At 38.8% G+C, this 20,837-nt stretch overlaps 2 protein-coding genes across 2 annotated transcripts; one reads left to right on the top strand and one right to left on the bottom strand.

The window, feature by feature from the left end:
* Positions 1-205: 205 nt before the first annotated feature.
* Positions 206-13,112, top strand: LOC131686940 (BTB/POZ domain-containing protein 10). The gene is made up of 4 exons (XM_058970971.1): positions 206-755; positions 7,777-8,312; positions 12,345-12,722; positions 12,781-13,112. Exons 1-4 carry the CDS (start codon positions 559-561, stop codon positions 12,942-12,944), a joined length of 1,275 nt encoding a protein of 424 aa, XP_058826954.1. The 5' UTR covers positions 206-558; the 3' UTR covers positions 12,945-13,112.
* Positions 13,113-13,172: 60 nt separating this feature from the next.
* On the bottom strand, positions 13,173-19,516 carry LOC131686939 (glycerol kinase). The gene is made up of 4 exons (XM_058970970.1): positions 19,266-19,516; positions 18,268-18,949; positions 17,222-18,103; positions 13,173-13,987 (listed from the first exon to the last, which is right to left on the bottom strand). The coding sequence occupies exons 2-4, from the start codon at positions 18,757-18,759 to the stop codon at positions 13,808-13,810; spliced, it is 1,554 nt and encodes a 517-aa protein (XP_058826953.1). The 5' UTR covers positions 18,760-18,949; positions 19,266-19,516; the 3' UTR covers positions 13,173-13,807.
* Positions 19,517-20,837: the final 1,321 nt, after the last annotated feature.

Raw genomic sequence — 20,837 nt, 5'->3', positions numbered from 1 at the left:
TGACGCTTGGAATTTTTAACTTGGCGAGAAACGGCTTTTCCGTTTGGTAACTCCAAAACGGTTTCTTGTGTAATACCCAAAAATAGAGTCAGAGTTACTCAGAGATATTATACATGACAACTCAATTTTTGACGTTTACGAACATCATTCAAAACTGAGTTAAAAGTACTCAGAATCTGAGTAACTTTTTACGAGCGTGTTGGTAAAAAAAACAGAAATTATTGTCAGATAAATTGTAATCGCAAGAGTTTCTTTGGTAGTGTCACAAGTTTTCTCGGGTATTTGACAATATTTCGAGGCGTACATTGGTAAAAGCGATCAAAATTAGCACAAAATTTGATTGTTGAAACAAGGACGAGCCGAATCTTGAAGCTAGTTCCGAGATCGCGTAAAATGAACTAGTAGACAGTGCATTAACCTTGGACATCATTCTACAAAGGAAAAAAAATACACCTGATTTCACAGTGACTGTTTCTACTGAAGATCGCAGTGGATAGGCTTAAATCAATTGGTTCGCGATATTTTAGTCGAATTGCTGTCTGGTTTAAACGTTTGGGAATGGAATTGCAACAGCACCCACGCAAACAAACTTCGACATCCTCCTCATCCTCATCTGGTGCTTTGCCTGGAAACATAGTAGGCAGTGCGGGTACAAGCAACAAGAACGACTACGACAGCTCCCATAGTAGCAGCAACACAGAGGACTACACGGAGACTGACGAAAGGCGCCGTCGGATTATGAAGAACCGCGCTAGGTAAGTGGCGTTTCTTATGAATCTACTATATTTGTAATCTGCTGTTTTATTGGTTAAATCTGGTTAGTAGGGTAAATGAACCATTATTCATCTGATTAATCATGATGTCACACTATTGCGCTGATAACTCAGCTTAAAGTAATTGAATTGCGCTTAAATAGGGTTCTGCTGATAAATAAATTATAAATTATAAAATTATAAATAGGTTTCAACATCTTTGCTTCGTTCCTAAGAAACAGATCAATAAAAAATGTGGCTTGGACGATGTAAAATATTAGCGTTTGGGCGAAGCATAAAGCTGAGGACAACGCACCACTATTTATCCTACCATTTGAGCTAATGCGTTGGATAGAGATAGCAGACACTGCTCTAACTAATGTGTTCAAATTGGTAGTATGAATAGAGGTGCTAAGATGAACTAGGGTACAGTAACCCTATATGACCCTTAGGGATTTTTTCTGGCTCCTTAGGGAGTGCACCTACTGTCGAAAGATATGAATTTTATTTCGGCTCAATCCAGCTATACACATATGTGCTGTCACAATACTCGAGCAAATGCTCGATTGCGATATTCGCATGGAAACGTTATCCGACATTCTCGCATGTAGGATCATGGATTTGCACTAACGTTCGAACCACATACATTGTAGATAAGGCATCAAGACAACTAGGGTTCATCTTCCGGATAGCAACAAACGTTAGGGACGTATACTGTCTTCAATCACTTTATTGTGCGTTTGTCCGCTCAGCTTTTCTCTATCTTTAAATGTAACTAAACCAAGTAAACAACCTTGAGGCCAAGGGGTCTGTTGGTGTAGATACAATATAATTTATCATTTAATAAAATAATAGTACAACCTCTCTTGCCTAACACAAACCAATGTTAAACGCAGAAGACTTCTAGCTAAATCAGCATTATAGGTCGCTTTGCTTATAACTGATCATAAATGGTGTGTTAAATGAGCTACAAAAAATAACACGAGGGGCAAGTAACAGCTAAAATTTAGCAACGACTATTAGACATAGAATGTTTTGGTCTCTTGTGCAGTTTGTGTATGTGTTTTTATCGTATGTTCGCGGGATCAAAACCTGCTGACTGACAGTTCACAGCTACCTTTGCGAAGTTTGTTTTTTACCGACTTAGTACTACGTAATTCTTTATTGTTTATTTTCCTTTATTGTATTATTCATCCATATTTTCCCGATGGTTGGTGTTGCTAGCTTGTTCCTATCTCCAGTTTCGTTGACTTTCAAGCTATATTAGTACCGCTGCTCTGCTGACTGCACTCCATGTCGACACAACTCAACAACGAAACATTCTTCTCTAAGCGAGAAACTCCCAGTTGCTGCGATTCTACAGCTAACAATGACCACGTGCTCCGGTGTTTCCTCGTCATTTATACATTCTGAACAGAACGGTAGGCGGCTTTTCCGAACTGATGTAGGTACTATCTGAAATAACCATGATCGGACAGAATATGTGTTATATAATAACCGTTTTTCGGCAAACTTAATTTCTACTGCAATTTGATCGTCGTATCAGTTTTTTCCCTGACCGTAATCGACTTATAGCATTTGCTATTATTAGAATGACGTCGATAAAGATCGCTGGAATGATAATGCAGGTTGTTTTTCATGAGATGACAATGAGCCTGAACGTCCGGCTTCGTTCGACTCTGTTGTTTCCAGCGCCGTAACCCAGACAGGATCCCAAGTATCGAAGATTATTCACTAGTCAGTAGATCGCCCCTTTTGCTTGGGGCCCGGCGTAGCACAGTGATGGCTCCCCAGCTAGCACTATTGATTTCGTTTGTGATGGCGTAGTATCGACGCACCTTCTCGCCTCTTTCGATGCACCCTCTCTTCTTTCAGTAAACCGAACTGGTTCTTTGACAACCCGTGATCGCTCCCCGTAAATATCACCAGCACCTTCTTGAACATATATGTTTCTTGTTTTGACGTGAGTCTTTGTTTTTTCCGTTTTCCAAGTATTTATTGGAAACACCGATAAAAGATATGTCCTCAAGCAGGAATCGAACCTGCGATCTTCCAGTCTCTAGATGGGTGCGTTAACCCCCCCGCCATCGAGGAACAGTATCGTGATCACCACCACAGCCTCCAATACCACCTAATTGACCTATCGACCCCCAATATCTCCTATGAGCAGATCGTCTTCTCATCGATCGGGCAAAATCTCTCTCGTTATCTATTTTTAGGTCCAGTGGACTGCGCTCAAGGCTTGAGCTTTTTTACTATCACTGTTTGTCCGCTTAGCTAACTCAGTCGCCGCAAGACTTTGGCCAGTCTTCTTGAACATGCCCGGGAATGCCTGGATTGCCGTTCACAAAGCGATGTTAAGAAATTCAACAGGAATCTTATGAAATATTTCCGATTGCTGTTGAATTTCGCAACGTCGCTTACATACATTCCAAAAGTTTGTAAAGGGTGCCGGTGGTTGAGTAGTAAGCAAGACCGCTTCTCACACTATATTCAATCAAATTTAAACCTGAGAATTTTAAAATTGAAGAACCTGACCCGAAACCGGTGAATGTCGGGTCAGATCCAGATTACGGGTTCAAAAACCCTTGACCATCTCCAATGCACGTACGTGTTAGAATCGAAGTGTGTATAACTGCACGCAGAAAAATGTATTGTGAATACAACAATATTCTGGTTCAAACTCAACAATAATTATTATCTCAGGGCTAATAATATTCAACATTTCAATATTAATTCGCAAAAGGGCGAAATTGTTTTTTGTAAGCAAACTTGATTCGCTCACTAGTCTGCTGCAGAGTGGAATTTCATGAAAAATATGCGTTAATGTAAATTTTTACCCTTCGTAGAAGTAATTTCAATTGTTTTCTGCTTTGAAATTATAGTAAATTAAGAGACACCAGCAAAATAAAAGTTTGTTTACAAATCTTTTTCGCCCTTTTGCAAATTTAGTATGGATTTGTTTCAAACCGTAATATTGTTATTTCTGCAATAAATTCTGGTTTTGATATTTCTAGATTTCAATCACAATATTGGTTGTTTCAACAATATTGTTGAAACAATTAACAGTATTTTTGATTTAATAATGTGAACGTGATTACTTCAACATTATAATTTTATTGAAACAACAGAGAATAGATGTTTGTAAGAAAAATATACATTTATAAATAAAAATGGAATAAAATATTTTTTAAACAATTTATTTTTAAATTGAATTGAAAATGTTAATATGTTGCAGGGATTCTGTCACGTTCGCCCGAATGACATTCGCCCGAAAGCCATTTACCCGAAGGACATTTGCCCGAATGTCACATAAACCCGAATGTCATTCACCCGAATGCCACGAACACCCGAAAGAAATTCGCCCGAATGCAACATAAACCCGAATGCCATTCGCCCGAATTCCATATACCCGAAAAACATCGAAATGTCAATCGAAAAAAATTAATTTATTAAGATGAAATACAAATTTTATTACATTTGATGCTATGAAGAAATTAACACTAAAGCTATACCAGTCAAATAGTTAATCCAATCACCTGGTTTGTATGATTTAACTAGGGTTTCCAGTTTTAGATCGTTTCGTGAGTTCTTTTTAGACTTTTTAGCTGTTGGTACCGCTTGTAGTGTACGTAAAACGTACGTAAAATACGTACTAGGGTTTTTCTCTTCAAGCTGCAACTGCTTCAACACACCATAGAATTTCCACGGCTGAACAAACCGTTTCATTTCTTGTGTTAGTCTTCTACATTATTGATGGTTCTAGGAATCTTTGTCGATACATTTTCGAAAACTGACCACGAAGCGGGGGGCAAAGAAGGGTTATCGCAAAACTTTTTGATTAGTTTCCTTCCTACCAAAAATACAATTTTTACTAATGTAATACAAAAAATCGTCGAGAGCCTTTGGACAACTTTTCCTCAATTCTTCGAGTGCCATTGGAATACCTTGATGGGGTAAGAAAGCCAAGGCAACAACTTGTTTGTACATTAGTTGTATTCTGTGATCTTCCGAATATTTTGTCTGAAGACCAAGTTGTTTTATTTTTCTGAAAAAACTTTGGTTTAGATGGAAGAATCATCCGTGAATTAGGTGGAAGAATCATCCTGTCTCGAAATCCAATATTACGTAGAGCTATTTGGTATATAGATTCAAGAAATTGCTCTTGTTTTAAAAGAAGGAATCAACCCTTATGTTTGAGTATACCGGGCAGACGAGTGGATCAACAGTTTCTTTGCAAACTTATTTGGCATGCAGATCCAAGGATTTGTTATGTTTGAAAGAAGCAATAAACTCCTAATTGTGGGAAAAGAGCTGCTCATGTTTAAAAGAAGGAATCAATCCCTAAGTGTGAGTAAACCGGGCAAACAAGTGGATCACCGGTTTGATTGCGAGGGCTATTTGGTATACAAACTCAAAGAACTGCTCATATTTAAAGAAGGAATCAACCCCTATATTTCAGTAAACCAAGCATACCAATGGATCACAGGTTTGCCGAGTAGGGACCTCCGCTTCGGTTCCTCCACCTCGTTAATTGTCGCAAAGCCGCATCACACTAGCTTCGCCACATAACATTTATGAGCTACTATTTACTAACGGTGTTGTACCAAATGGACTTCCACCATGCAAGATATAATTATTAATTTAGTTGATTCAATTCGTTAACGGAACATCTAAATATATATTTACCTCGATCGATGGTGTTTCCGAAAGATTTCTTATTATTTTGTCCGGTTTATCACAAGATTTCACCGCTCGAGCTGACAACTGCGTCCTATATGCATCAGCACCTGAAGAGCATTTGTGGCGTTGGCAACAGAACCTCAGTGACGTCGGATAGTACACCTAAAAGCGATATCGCGTAGCCACATTGGTCAGTGTACGGTTGACTAATGTGGCTACGCCACATCGCTTTCTGGGGCACTGTCCGACTTCGCTGCCGCTCAGTCGGCTTTAAACTAGCTATAGCCCCTATGTTTGAGTAAACCGGGCAAACAAGAGGATCACAGGTTTGCTTATAACTCCGGCGACGGGTGGATCAACGCCTCGTCCAACGGAACCTCAGCGGCTTTGCGCCGCTTCGGATCCTTGGCCTCGGATATGCGGCCAAGCCGCATCAGACTAGCTCTGCTGTATAAGCTCACCTGTTATTGTTCAGTTTATCAAACTTTGGTTAAAGATTTTACATTTCCCGCTCGGATTTGGTTTATTTAGGTTAAAATACATCCTTTTGGCAAAAAACCGCATTAAAGTCGGACTTCTATCACTAAAGTCAGTAAACTAGACAATGACCCATTTTATATTATGCTTATGAGTGAATGTGGTATTCGGGTTAATGACATTCGGGCGAGTGGTCCATTCGGGTTGATGGCATTCGGGTAAATGGTCCATTCGGGTTAATGACATTCGGGTAAATGGTCCATTCTGGTAAATGGTTTTCGGGCGAACGTCATTCGGGTAAATGACTTTCGGGCGAATGTCATTCGGGCGAATGTGATAGAACCGTTGCAGGATCCCTCTAGTTTCGGCATTTTGGGTCACGTTGTTTTGGGTATGTTCTGAAAGTTTCAAAGGTTATGTTGCTTTCAATATTATATTAATGATTTTAACATGTTGGCACTTACCATAAAGTATCCTCAATGCCAGTATGATGCAATCGTGTAAGTCTGTTGAAATCCAAATTATATTAAGAAATTGGACATTGTTTCGTTTTTTGCAGTTAACGAACGGTACATAACAAACACACGAACAAATATATTCAATACACGCTGATTTGCTCCAATGAAAACTAACATAAAATAAAATTTGGTTCGAATGACAATAATATTGCTAGCTCAATAATAATACATTGTATATTTGACAATCAAAGTGTTTCAAATCAAAAACAAACTGTCAATTGAAATCAAATATGAATTTTGTTGGTTTAATCAATAGAAATTTCGCTGCGTGCAGTATAAATTCACTTTTGGCAAGAATTAGCTTTCATTTCGAACAAACACAACTTTGTACGAAGTGGTTTTATACTGGTTCAGAAAGAAAAATTTAAAAGTATGCTATATTATCCCTGTTTTACATAATAAATTTATTACCATCTTGAAGGAAATTAGCTTTTTTCCACTTCACTTTCATTTTTTTATACAACCAAAGCCAACTTTTTTAAAAATGCAAAAATTACGTAAACTTTTACGCCCAATTTCTTCACCTGGATTAAAACCGGTTTTCGTTGAAAACCGGTTTTCGTTGAAAACCGGTTTTCGGCTAATTGGTTGCCAGCAACCCGAAAACTGGTTTTCAGCGAAAACCGGATTTCGTCCAGTGCTACTGATCTGACAGTTTATTCGCAAAACATCCACCCCAAGGCACAAGGCACAAATCCCAGACTATGTACGGGGAACGTGCCATTTGAGCCAATATATTCTGATTCCCGATTTCTGCGTAAAGATGCCAATCGGTACCAAAATTTGCACAATTACTAAGGGCCATAAAGAGAATCAGTAGAGCCTGGTGGAGCTAAAAGTTAAAAATTGAACCAGTCTACTGCAATGTGGTACATATAGGTGTGGCAGAACACACGGTTTGCTAGTATTGGCAACCAAAAATATGTAAACAATCCAGAAGCACATCGGGTCGACGTCATAGCGTTCACACGATTCCATGGGAGCAGAACGAACGGTATGACGAAAGCAAGTCGATTTATTGTATGATCACTCGCACCACTCATGTAAGATTCATCTTACGAATACCAAAGTGCCCTCTTCGCCATACCTGTATATGATATTGATTCTGCTGTACACCTTTCACTTGGGTTCAGTGTTTTAGGAGAGCATATTCACCAAAACATAGCATTTTTGAAGTTGCATGCGCGCACACGTTTGTGTGGAAACTTCCTCGTAGTTCCGTAATGAGGAGACGACTTGCGGAACATCACTGTATGAAACTTTTGAATCATCCTGACATCCATTTAGATAATTATTACAGCTATTATTTTTTGTACAAATTAACTCACATTTTGTTATATTCACAGAAACAATCGTTTGATGCAGCAACAAGCGCAACAGCAGAGCACGGTTGTTTTGGTGAAACCGTCGCCTACCGCGAAAAAACACTTGGACGGAGAGGATCGCATCACTTTAATCGTAGACAATACAACGTTCTCAATAAATCCATCGTTGTTTACCGCACATCCGAACACGATGCTTGGACGTATGTTCAGCTCGGGAATGGAGTTTACTCATCCGAATGATCGCGGCGAGTATGAAGTTGCTGACGGTATTTCACACACTGTATTCAGAGCCATACTTGAATACTACCGGAACGGGGTTATCCGTTGTCCTCCCACGGTTTCAGTACAGGAGCTGCGTGAGGCATGCGATTACTTGTTAATTCCATTTACAGCCGATACCATCCGCTGTCAGAATCTGCGCGGTCTGTTGCATGAGCTGAGTAACGAGGGAGCTCGTGAACAATTTGAAGTGTTTCTCGAATCGTTGATTTTACCGCTAATGGTTGCCTCGGCAGAGCGTGGCGATCGCGAATGCCATGTAGTGGTGCTTTCAGACGGTAAGTCAAATTTTGAATTTGCTAATATAAAAAGTGCAAATGATCGAAATCGTAATATGATTTCTGTCACTTGTTTCCTATCTAGTGTAGTAATTCATTTCTTGTTATTTCGATGCATTAGAATGGTTATTTTGGCCCAACTCTTACATACATACAGAGCTTCAAATTTTCAACAGGTTGTTAAGGACTTGAAGGAGGAACAAATCTCAAATCATGCCCTACTATGTTCAATTCGCAATTGTTTGATTGCATCATTCATTCAAACAGCCGATGTGCTCAATCATTTCCCATTCATTTTCAATGACTCTGTGAATATCTCTCTACTGGGGTATTGACTGGGATTTGCAAGCTAAACACTGAAGATGTAAAATAATCCTAGTCTAGTCTAGTCTACACATACACAGCCAATACATGTAGGGATCCTGGAAAATTGCAGACGTTCGTCCACAATTTTTCTTGTCACTATTAATGTTTGTGGCACATATTGAATGACACAAGCATTAAAGCGGCCAGGCCAACTGTGCAGCGCACAAAATAAAGATGATTCAAAATTATGCGGCAATCAAATTATTCATTCAATGAATAATTTAATCAACGGATTATTTTTAACATTGAATAAGGAAGAAACGTGAACAACCGTACACAACCGTTTCAATTTGATGGGAGTTTGATAAATCGTTGGGAGTGACTTTGCTAAGAGGGTTAATGTCATTCCTTTGGTCTTTTGGGATGGGACAGAGGTATTTACACCTTGCCCTGACAAATAGGCCTAAGTTATAGCGCCTTTACTCGCCCTACTGAAGATGTAAAATAATCCTTATTATTAACTCAGGACAATTTTATCAACGTTTGTGTGCGTACAGTTGCATCACGGAGTGCCGAAAATTTTTCAGCAGAACATTAAAATTTCGTTTTTTTAAATTGTTCGATTTTTTTTGGTAAACCATGTATCGGTTGAATAGCTGGGACCTTTTAGAAGGCATTCTGATCATGAGCACTGTCAGCCATAATTTCAGAGAAAAACATCGTCGTGCGGCATCTCTCCCATGCAATTGGGAGAGATGCCGCATCAAAATTGCGTAGGTAAAATGTTTTTTTTCACCTCGGTATGTCATTAAAGGAGCATTTGCGTCAGGTATACGTTATTAATAAGGTATATCCACAAGCTAACGGACCTAACACAGTGACATATAGGAATATGTGTCTAATTATCTATACATTTAAACGGGCGATATGTATCTAATATTAGTTACATCGGCTTATTCTTTAAAGTTTCAGGCACTAATTTTAGTGAACGCATTGATTTATAGTGATGTCAATCTTGGGATAAAAATGAAAATTTCAACGAATTGATGCTTTTTAAAAATGAATCTTTCAAGAACAAACCTAAGCTGTATAAATTCATTGTTGGTAGAAACAAACCAAAAACAGCTTTTAGGGAAACCACTTTTAGATATATATCGCTCGTACAAACACATAAATAGTACCCTCAATAAAGTTACTCCAACTTAACCGTTACACAAGGTTGCAAAAGAAAAATATTTTTTAAATGTTAAATAAAAAATGTTTCTAGAAATGGTATTACCCCCTTAAGAAAAATGAAGGCCGATTTATAGGTGTAATCAAACTTCATGAAACTCAGCTGAAGATTCCTAATCACAAAAAACATCAACGATAGCAAAAAAATACTTTTGTTCACCATATTTCAGTTTGTGACCATGGTGCGGCGTCTCACCCGCACATGCGGCATCTCTCCCGCAATGACTTTTTTTTAAATGTTCATGGAAATTTGATGAATTTGTTTTCATGAAAAAAAACAATTTCACAGTATTTTAGAAACTTGTCGCAATAGATAGAAATGATTTCATCAAATATTGAATGGTTTAATTTGATGCAGTATCGATTTTAAGAAATGTGCGGCATCTCTCCCCAAATTACCCTAATTTATTATTTAGGAAACTCCCCTACCTTTCTGTGTGAAACCCGTTGCCCAGCATTGAAACGTTTAAGCATTGAAGAACAAATACTTAAAATGTTAAAGAATACATACATCATTATTTAAACCCGAACAATTTCAACTACTATTTCGTCAATATTTTTTTTACGTTCGATTGGGTCTTGTGCGACTTTTCTTTTGTCGGTCCTCGTGGTAAATAGGGACGAATCGTCTTATGTTAAGTGACATGTCGGTAGACTCGAGCGATCCACGGTAACTTTACCTTTGCTCGACTTCTGCCAGCATAAGACAGAAGATGACGTAAGATGATGATACCGTCACTTCTGGTTTTCCGATAGTATATTGCAAATCCTTGCTTTCATTACAGTATTATGGACCAAGGCTTTTCACAACTTCCCTAGTTAGTAATCTCTGGCCAGTAGAGTGCCGGGGTGAGGGAGAGAGAAGTGTTATTAATATTGAATATTAAATAAGGAGATCGGCGTAAGATATAATAGAAAAAGGATAGAAAAATATCGGATGGCCATTTTCCGTCATCATATTTTTTACGATGATTGTATCCACAAAAAGGCGTTTAAAAACTTAATTTTTATTTTCGTTGGATTTTTGATTTCTTCGGTTCTCGGAACTGTTTTGGTATTTTTGTCATTATGTTTAATACTAATTAACCGATCCCGCTAATTATCTCTATCAATGTTTCAAAGAGCGAGTAAAGGCGCTATAAGCTAGGCTCATTAGTCAGGAAAGGGCTAAATACCTCTGTCCCATCCCAGGAACCAAAGGAGTGACATTAACCCTCTTAGCAAAGTCACTCCTAACGATTTATCAAACCCCATCAAATTGTAACGGTTGTGTAGGGTTATCCACGTTTCTTCCTTATTCAAGGTTCAAAATTAAATGAATAACTTGATTGCCGTATTATTTTGAATCATCTACATTTTGTACGCTGCACAGTTGGCCTGGCCGCTTTAATGCTTGTGTCATATTCCATATGTGCCACAAATATTAATAATGACAAAAAAAATGGTGGGTGAACATCAGCAATTTTCCAGGATCCCTACATGTATTGACTGTGTATGTGTAGACTAAACTAGAAAAAAATCCAAAGGTTAATTCTATTTGCTTCAAACCACTTAAAATCCATATGAAGAAGAAACGCTAATGTTATCACGCGGACACATACCTTCTATGCATCAACTGCATAAACTATGTATGCACACACATAAGTTATATGTGCGTATTGTTATAGAATCGGGCTTTATGTGCCTTATAGTTATGAAATGTGAATGTAAGATTAATATTTCTTGTAAATACACACATTAGGTTTATGTGCCAGCAAATAGTGTCTATCTGCCTACGCTTATTGCAAAAATCTATGTGTCAAATCAATAGGCATAACGTTTACATTTTTTTGAGTGTAGACTAGAAAAATAGTCAATAGAAACAATAAATTCAGTAAAAAATGCCGGTATCATCTTGTGCATCCCAAAATTTGCAGATATACAGCTTAAAGTCTAAGTTTCAACATTACCGAAGACTGCCAATAGATCCGATTTTGCAGTAAAAAGATATTTTCATATAAATTTATGTGTTTACTCTCTCTCTCTCTCTCTCTCTCTCTCTCTCGCATATGCTTAGAAGAGGAAATTTCAGAAAAAAAAAATCGGTTAGTCTTCAAAGTTCAATAAATTAGTCAATAGTAAATCAATATGCATTTTTTTTTTTTTTTTTTTTTTTTTTATTTCAATTATAGAGGTTTTAACCTTAAGGTCATTCGCCTCTTCGGGTTAGAAAAATCTCTTAGGAAAAATTTCTAACCCTATGTGCGGGGTCGGGACCCGAACCCAGGTGCGCTGCGTACAAGGCAATCGATTTACCAATACGCTACGCCCACTCCCCAGCAATATGCATTCTTCAACAAAGCTGTTCGTTATAAAATAAACTACGCGACCATAAGTTTTGAGATATGCAAAGTTATTGATCGGGGCTTAGAATGAACAAACATTTGAAATACCGCCGCTGTTATAAATAAATAGATTGGTACTTCTGATATTGTTAACTTTTGTCACCCTCAGATGACGTTGTCGACTGGGATGAAGAATATCCTCCTCAAATGGGCGAAGAGTACTGCCAAACCGTATCTAGTACGGCCATGTATCGCTTCTTCAAGTACATAGAGAATCGTGATGTGGCTAAGCAAGTGTTGAAGGACCGGGGTCTGAAAAAAATCCGTCTTGGTATCGAGGGCTATCCGACTTACAAGGAGAAAATAAGAAAACGAGCCAGCGGCCGAGTAGAGGTGATCTACAACTATTTGCAGCGTCCGTTCATACACATGTCATGGGAAAAGGAAGAAGCCAAGAGCCGACACGTGGACTTCCAGTGCGTTAAATCTAAGTCGGTAACCAATCTGGCAGAGGCCACGGCAGATCCGGCCCTCGAATTGGATTCAGGTAAATATACTACCACGATTGCTGAAACTGAAAACAAATATTTTTTACTATTTTTTAGGTGGAAATCCTTTGCCTCAACGTCACTTTGATATTTCCAACGAACCGGACGTGGATGCTATTCGCCCAATAGTTGCCGCGGCAATTGCTATTGACGGAGAAGAAGGAGCTGTTGGTGGAATAGTTAATCCGGAGGAAATTGGTGGATCCGATGATGCGCAGTAATTTATCATTGCTGTTACTAAATTTAATTAAAAAAAACTACCAATATCTTGTTAGACTGCTATATCCGTCACTATTTGAAAACTACCACTGCATAGCTGTGCTAGAGATTAACGCATATTTCATGATTGGGCCACGTATAAAATAAAGAACATTGTCATCATTTTTAAATATTCGCTTAAGTTCTATTGTATTGGATTTTAACGGTTATTTTTGACAAATGACTAATAGAATTAAAAGTTTTGAAAAAAAACGACTAGCTATTCTAGAGCGCAAACGAATCAATTATAAAATTGTAACAGCAAACTCAAACTAAGAAGACAAAAGGCAAAGTGAACCTCAAATTTGCCGAAAATAATCTAGAAAAATCGATACAATGGATCCTATTCTCACAGTCACTTCACCTAGTGACTAGAAGAAAATTTTGTTCTCGTCACTAGGTGACGGACTGTGAGAAATGGACGCAATATAGCGCATTAGAAAAGAGCATAGTCCTTCGTAATTGAATTTTTGTTGGCTATTTCTACAATTCAAAGTCGTAGCGTTTCGAAAAATATTGAAGCAGAAAATCAATAGCAAATGAATCCTCAAATTAAAAGAAAAGCGTTTGAGATTTTGTTCATGTGAATTTACATTTGGAGTTTTCGTTTATCATATTTAACATGATTTTACAATATATAGATTAAACTACTTTTCAATGTTGTGATAAAGAATTGCGAATACAACAAAAATCCTCCTCATTTGTCCTCGATGTATTTTTTTAACTTTTGTAATCTTACTACTTCCCGCAAAGCGCAAAAAGTCAATAAAATGTGTTATTGAAAAAAATGTTCCTCTTATCATAGAAATCCAAAGCCATGTAAGCCTCATACCATTGTGTTTCCTTCCCAGCCAAACGAACGTTCTACCGCCATTTTCCACATGCTATATCTCATGTCGCGTTCGTCTTCCGTTATCTGGGGTTTAAACGAAGTGCAATTACTTTCCACAGAAACGTTATCGATGTCCCAGCACCCGACAGCGCGTCCAGCAGCCATTGCGGCACCCTGGAACATAAGAGAGAAAGGGTTTTGTGTATAGATCACCTTGTCACTATGATTTTATATGGTAAATTTGTTTATTTTTGTTTACACCACGAGGCCCCTTGGACCCAATGGTGATTGGAATGCGGGCTTTTACGAAGAGTAGAGCAATCCACTCTGGCAGAGAGTAAATTCGAGACGAGTAGGACTCGAGAGCAGTCCCTCCGGATGCTGAAAGTGTCAGTGTATATTAACTGACGTTTTTCGTAGTTCACCAGTGGGGCCCTATTCTCACAGTCACGTCACTTAGTGACTTGAAGGAAGTTTTCCTCTAATCACTAGGTTAAAATAAACAGATAATTTTATTGTCTACAAGTTTGTTGAAGATCGCAAATCAATTCAACTTTCTTGGCAAAAGTTATTAAACTTTTAATGAAGTGATGTCTCAGTCAGTTTTGCATGATGCCTTACAGCACATGTGGTGATTCAGTTGTCGAGCACGAACTTTGTTTTGTTGCGAAATAATGGTTAGGTTTAACCGAAGACTACATATTAAGAAGACTCCCCCATACAAACGAGAAGCGACAGAGGTTACAGCGCCTCTATTGAAGGAAGGTAGGAGGGTAGGACGCTTAATATAAAAGTGTATATGTGTGTGCATCACTATGGGAAGTATCACCTTTACCCACAAGTGGCGTTGTTGTTACTGTCTCCAAATTCCAAAGTATATGTAAGCCGTGATTATATATATTTTTCGCCTTTTATCCCTGGGTTTCGGTAATGAGCCTAAAGTCGCACTCTTGTTTGTTGGATGAGAGTGGGAGATCCGAGCGAGTGCTGGTTCATTGATCTCCGAATCTCATCATTAATAATCATTAGATCGAGTGTTTTGGCGGACAGCTGATATGAATGTTTCTACTTTCGAATGGAGGGATATATTGGTTCAGCTGGTCGAGAACTCATTTGATCTTGGGCATAGTGATCAATTCATTCGATTCAGACCAATGGATTGTCATCTGTAAGGGATAATCAGTGTGTTTTTATCTCTTAACTCGCTCGAACTGTCAGTCTGGTTCGTGAAGATGGCGAATAACACTCGTCTATAACGAATCGGATTCGCTGCTTTCAGAAACAGGGATGACATTGACAATCTCTTATGGATGGAACTTTTTCTTAAACATACTGTTCAGCCACTAGATAATGCTCAGCTAGCTCATCATAATAAACTGAAACTCGTAGTTTTTAAAGAAATCCAATCCACTCGAACCACATCACCAATCACCTAAAAGTAGATTAGATCAGTGGTTTTCAACCTTTTTCGTTCCATGTACCCCTTTCCGAATATTGATCCCCATGATGTACCCCTTTCTGAAAATTGTTTACCATCATTACCCTGCAGGGTTGCTACCCCTCCGGGTTTGACCCGGAGACTCCAGTTTTTGGAGAGGATCTCACGACCTCCGAGTTTTGCGTCTATTTCTCCGAGTATAGTGATACGATGAATAATTTTAACTCAATATGTTCAAATAAGTTCCTCCGATGTTAATGTTGATTGCTCCAGAAGCGGACCTTAACTGTTGGTCAGGTACAAAAGATGTGCTACTTTATTGGAACCTTCCTAGCGACTGTGATGACGAATAACCGAATATTTTGTGCCCAGCAAAATTTCGGAAGACACCGCAGTGTGCTTCACAGATGCTACCGCATTTCTGCCTGCTTCACGGACGGTACTTAGCTGTGGCAGAGAGCAATGGTTGTTCGGCTGCTCCTCCACAGCGTGAGTGGCCGGTGCTTTTGGATTTTTTCGTTAGCCAGCGATAATAAATTTCACACCTATCTAAGTGGACAATACGGTTTACAAACGCAATAAATTTACAGATAATAAGAAAAGATCAAAGTAGTGGTGCGCATCATGCTTTGCCAACACAAAACAACAAACGGTCAATGTGAGTCAATATTGGTGATTGATACTTCGACGAGTTACAAAAAGAATGAAAGAGTTTATACTTGTCTAATTTAAACTAATCTGATTGGTTCAAAGTGATTCTATAAAAACCTATTCTAGGTCAGTAAAAATTTCCGGGTGAAAACCTTACCAAAGGTGGTAACCCTATTACCCTGTAAAAAAGATTTTTAATTGAGTGAATGCCACAATTTTACAATAAGAAACATGTTCCAGGGCACTCTCAGTAAGCATCTCAATTCTTGACATACTGACATAATATATAAAGACAAATACCCGACGTATTATCATCGCGTCCAAATATAAATCAAAGCTATATGCTAAATACGCGTCGATTTCTTCCTTTCGGGAATTAATCGAAAGTTTTACTGTAATGTTAAAATCCAATTGATACAAACATTACATTAAGGTGGGGCTGGTTGATGGAGCGAGAATCTCGGAACATGTCTATCGCTATACACGAAATGGGTCATCGGAAAGTCAATTGAGCTAACACCTACCTAAATCCAAGAAGCAAGTTATTTGCATGGATATGTTTAAATACATGCAAACATCTTAACGACCTTCAATTAACTAGAGATTACTGGGTAGGGAAAGTTATGAAAATTAGAGCCATACCCTAGTAACAATTGAGGTTTTATGACGCTCTTGAAGCCCTTCTTAAAGCTAATCACGCACTTGTAGTGTACTATAAAACTAGAAATGCTACTTGGGTAGAACTCAAGTGAGAGCAAACATGTGAAGTATACAGATGGGAAAACTAGAAGTGGCAGGGTCATTAGAATAGGCTCTCATCTTACGGGCTTAACTTTTGTCTTCTGCTGATGAGGGTCGAGCTTAGGCAGCGTAACTACAAATCACTCGAGCTCACCAGCATGTCTCTTAGCAAAGACAGACTTGTCCCTCTTTACCGTGATATTCGAAAAAAGAAAAGCCACGCAAGATCGCCACAGAAAACCTGTCGACGATTCGACTAGAAGTCGGACAGTATCGCGTGAACCAAAAGACCTTTTTGAATACGCTACGCTACTAGTGATTCCGAATAACTGAGGCCGAAACCTCAAAAGTGTCTGTGAAACCCGGGTATTTACAACAAAGGGAGGAGGCGAGTAAGACACTCGATTCTGTTGACCAGTAAAAAAAAGTCTCATTGGTACTTTGTTGTACATAGCGACGAGAGACTGGCCAGATGTATCTATTACGATCTCGATTTTATCTATTGACTTAAGCAATTCAATTCAAACCCGAGAGTAGTGGGTATTGTAAATGTGTATTATATTATATTATACTCTTACCAGAGCCGTTGTCTCCACAACTATCGGTCGTTGTACTTCCAGCCCAATCAAATCCGCTTGCCACTGCATCAAGAGCGAGTTTACTGTCATTCCACCATCGACTTTAAGCTTCACCAGAGGGAATCCACAGTCCTTGTTCATAGCATCTAGGATATCGCGTACCTGAAAGCACACCGCTTCAAGACTTGCCCTTACGATGTGTCCTCGCTGTGTGTCTTCATTTATACCACAAATTACCCCTCGAGCTTCCTGATTCCAGTATGGTGCATACAGTCCACTAAAAGCGGGAACAAAATATACATCACCGTTATTTTCAACGGACAAGGCCAATTCTTCCGATTCTTTGGCACTTTTGAGAAGATCCATGTTGTCACGTAGCCACCCTAGGGCAGCTCCTGCAACAGCTACCGATCCTTCCAAGGCATAGATTGGGGGCTCATCTGGTCCCATTTGGTAGGCCACGGTTGTGATTAGTCCGTGTGTCGATTCGATCAGAGCATTTCCTGTGTTATATAGCAAAAAACACCCTGTACCGTAAGTTGCCTTTGCTTTACCTCTACTCAAACATTCCTGGCCTACCAAGGCGGCTTGTTGATCACCAAGACAACCACTTAGTGGAATATTTTCTAGTGCTTTCAAGCGTATCAAACCGTATACTTCAGAGCTGGATCGTATATCTGGTAATATATCGAACGGGACGTCAAAGAACTTGCCCAGTGTTTTATCATACCGAAGAGTTTCTATGTTCATGAGCATGGTACGCGATGCGTTGCTCACATCGGTCACGTGAGCTCCTCCATCAGGACCACCAGTAAGGTTCCATATTAGCCATGTATCTACTGTACCAAAAAGGCAGTTTTTGTTTTTGATAGCCGTTTTCACCTTGGTAGAAAATAAAAAAATGGAACATCGTATATATTCAATAGGTTACAAAATAAAACACTTCTAGACCAACATGTGAAATGGGCGGAAGTCCAAATGAGAGTTTTATTATCCCCGCCCATTGCACATGTTGGTCTATACTTAATATTCCTTTATAAGTTTACCTTTGGTGCATTATCAATCAACCACCGTAGTTTTACAGCAGAAAAATATGGCGATAATGGAAGACCGCAGAGTGGTTTCAAGTAATTTTTGTTCCGTGTTTTATTGGGCACCGTCTCCAACAGTTGGTCCACTGTGGAAGAAGTTCGCATATCCAGCCATACAATAGCATTATACAGAGGTTCGCCCGTATTCTTGTCCCAAACGATAGTTGTTTCCCGTTGATTGGTTACCCCGACAGCCACAATGTCTACGACGCTTCCACCTAGCTGGTGCAACTTTTCAATAGTTTTTTCAATGCATTCCTCAACAACCGCTAGAATTTCCTTGGGATCTTGCTCAACCCATCCTTCTTGAGGATAAAATTGACGAAGTTCTTTCTGATGGAAACACACGATTTCGGTGGTCTCCGCTCGGAACAGAATAAATCGTGCCGAGCTGGTACCTTCATCAATGGATCCGACCAGGTCGCCAAATTTTTTACTACGTGACATTATGTGTACTAACTATTAGAACGACGTTATCAATGCGAAGCAACTCAATTATTGAGTTCTGTTCAAGAAATAATGTGATTGCACTACCTCATACTTCTACCTGACCTTCAAAGCAAAGCGAACGGTTGATAGTCGATAAAATTTGGTGCTTATCTTATATATTAGGTACACCAGGAATTTATTTTAATCGCTTGTAGGAAAGAGAAAAAAGTTTGCTGATAATAACTGATAAATAAAAGCTCAAAGGTAACTTACTCACAATGAGGTATATATAGGTGTGGCAGAACACACGGTTTGCTAGTGTTGGCAACCAAAAATATGTAAACAATCCAGAAGCACAACGGGTCGACGTCATAGCGGTCACACGATTCAATGGGAGCAGAACGACCGCTATGACGAAAGCAAGTCGATTTATACTGTGATCACTCACACCACTCATGTAAGATTCATCTTACGAATACCAAAGTGCCATCTTTGCCAGACCTGTATATACGACATTGACTTACTCAGGCATTCCATGAGACGTATATACGAGACATACGATCAGCTGTTTTTTTTTGTTATTTGTTTATACCAGCTGCTGTCAAGGACGACGTCTCTGTATAGCCAGCATCACTGCCATGAAAGGCAAAACATTGATTTTGAACTGAATGATTAGAAGCTGTATTTAGTTACAAAATGTCGATTTTCTGAATGATATGATTTTAAATCATCCCACAAGATGCAAAACGTCGTGTGGAATGCTTGAATATCGAGCATAGTGCCGAACATAATTCTTTGTTTGGGGCTTTATAGCTATAACGCCCCATATATGTCGGTCGCTGTCAAACTCCATACGATGGTATAGGGTTGCCAGAAAGCTGGTTTATACCAAAGAGAATAGGGAAAGAGGCGAATAGTGTGAAGCCAAAAATACCTTATTGAGCAGACCAATCGTGCAATGTAAATAAACATTACTCATGCCTGAGTTGGAGGAGATAAGTATTGTACTTCTATCAAAAAAGAAATTTGAATTTTCGTCAGAATTTAGCTCAATCGTGATTGTAAGGTGCATTCTAGAGTATATGTATGAGTAAAAATAAGCTTTAGAATTATTTCATCTCTTTGTTTCGAAATGCACATCGTTTGATAAACAAATCCATCGATCGACATACGGTTTGTTTTCAAAATATAATAGGAGTCATTTAAAGTGCTGCCTGTAGAAGCGGTTGCCAAAATTCTAGTGTTGAAATCATCATAAAGGGAGTGTTGCCGTTTTGACTGATTTTCACTCTTCGTCTCTTTCACTATTCTCTTTGGTTTATACCTTCTGACGTTTCTACGTTACGTTAAGTTCCCAGTAAATATAAAAAGTTTCCAATAGACTTTTCTACGGCTCATGTACGTTGTTTTATTGATTGTGGCAGTAAAAACTGGATTCTATCCACACTGCGCACTTACTATTCTTCTATTGAATTCTTCTCATAGACTGGTTAGCTCGACTGGTCTGTCCATGAAAATTCCATCTCTATCACTTGAAATACATGTGATTTGACAGCTCGCAGTTTTCAGTAGCAGTTTGATCACTCGCACTTCGAAAGTGCGGAGTCCAGGTTGGTGGGAAGTGCGCAATATTTGGTCATCAAATAAAATACTTCTCGACAAACATATGATTACGGCCTAAAAGCCAACTGTCAAAATCCACTTTGAATGGAAATTCCGGACAAACCGTTACTAGTCGAACACAGTTCACAACAGTTTATGAAAGAGAAAACTTTTCTCTTTCGTTTACTACCAACATCTGTGATTGGCGCGTAACGGTTTGTCCGGAATTTCCATTCAAAGTGAATTTTGACAGTTGGCTTTTAGGCCGTAATCATATGTTTGTCGAGACTTTTGTCTTTGGATCACAACTCGCTTTATTTGTACATCCGTATTGATACGCACTCAGAAACAGAATGAATGAAAATAGCGTGCATCAATGAGAATGCGCGCTTGAATGAATGACGTTCATGAGGAGTGTCCACAAACTCCGTACTAATGTAGTGGTAGCAAACTACGTAATACAACATCCTCCCTGTTTTATAGAAAGAGAAAAA

This window comes from Topomyia yanbarensis, chromosome 3 (genome assembly GCF_030247195.1).
Source record: "Topomyia yanbarensis strain Yona2022 chromosome 3, ASM3024719v1, whole genome shotgun sequence".
Classification (NCBI taxonomy): domain Eukaryota; kingdom Metazoa; phylum Arthropoda; class Insecta; order Diptera; family Culicidae; genus Topomyia; species Topomyia yanbarensis.
This window is presented reverse-complemented; position numbering and strand designations above follow the sequence as displayed.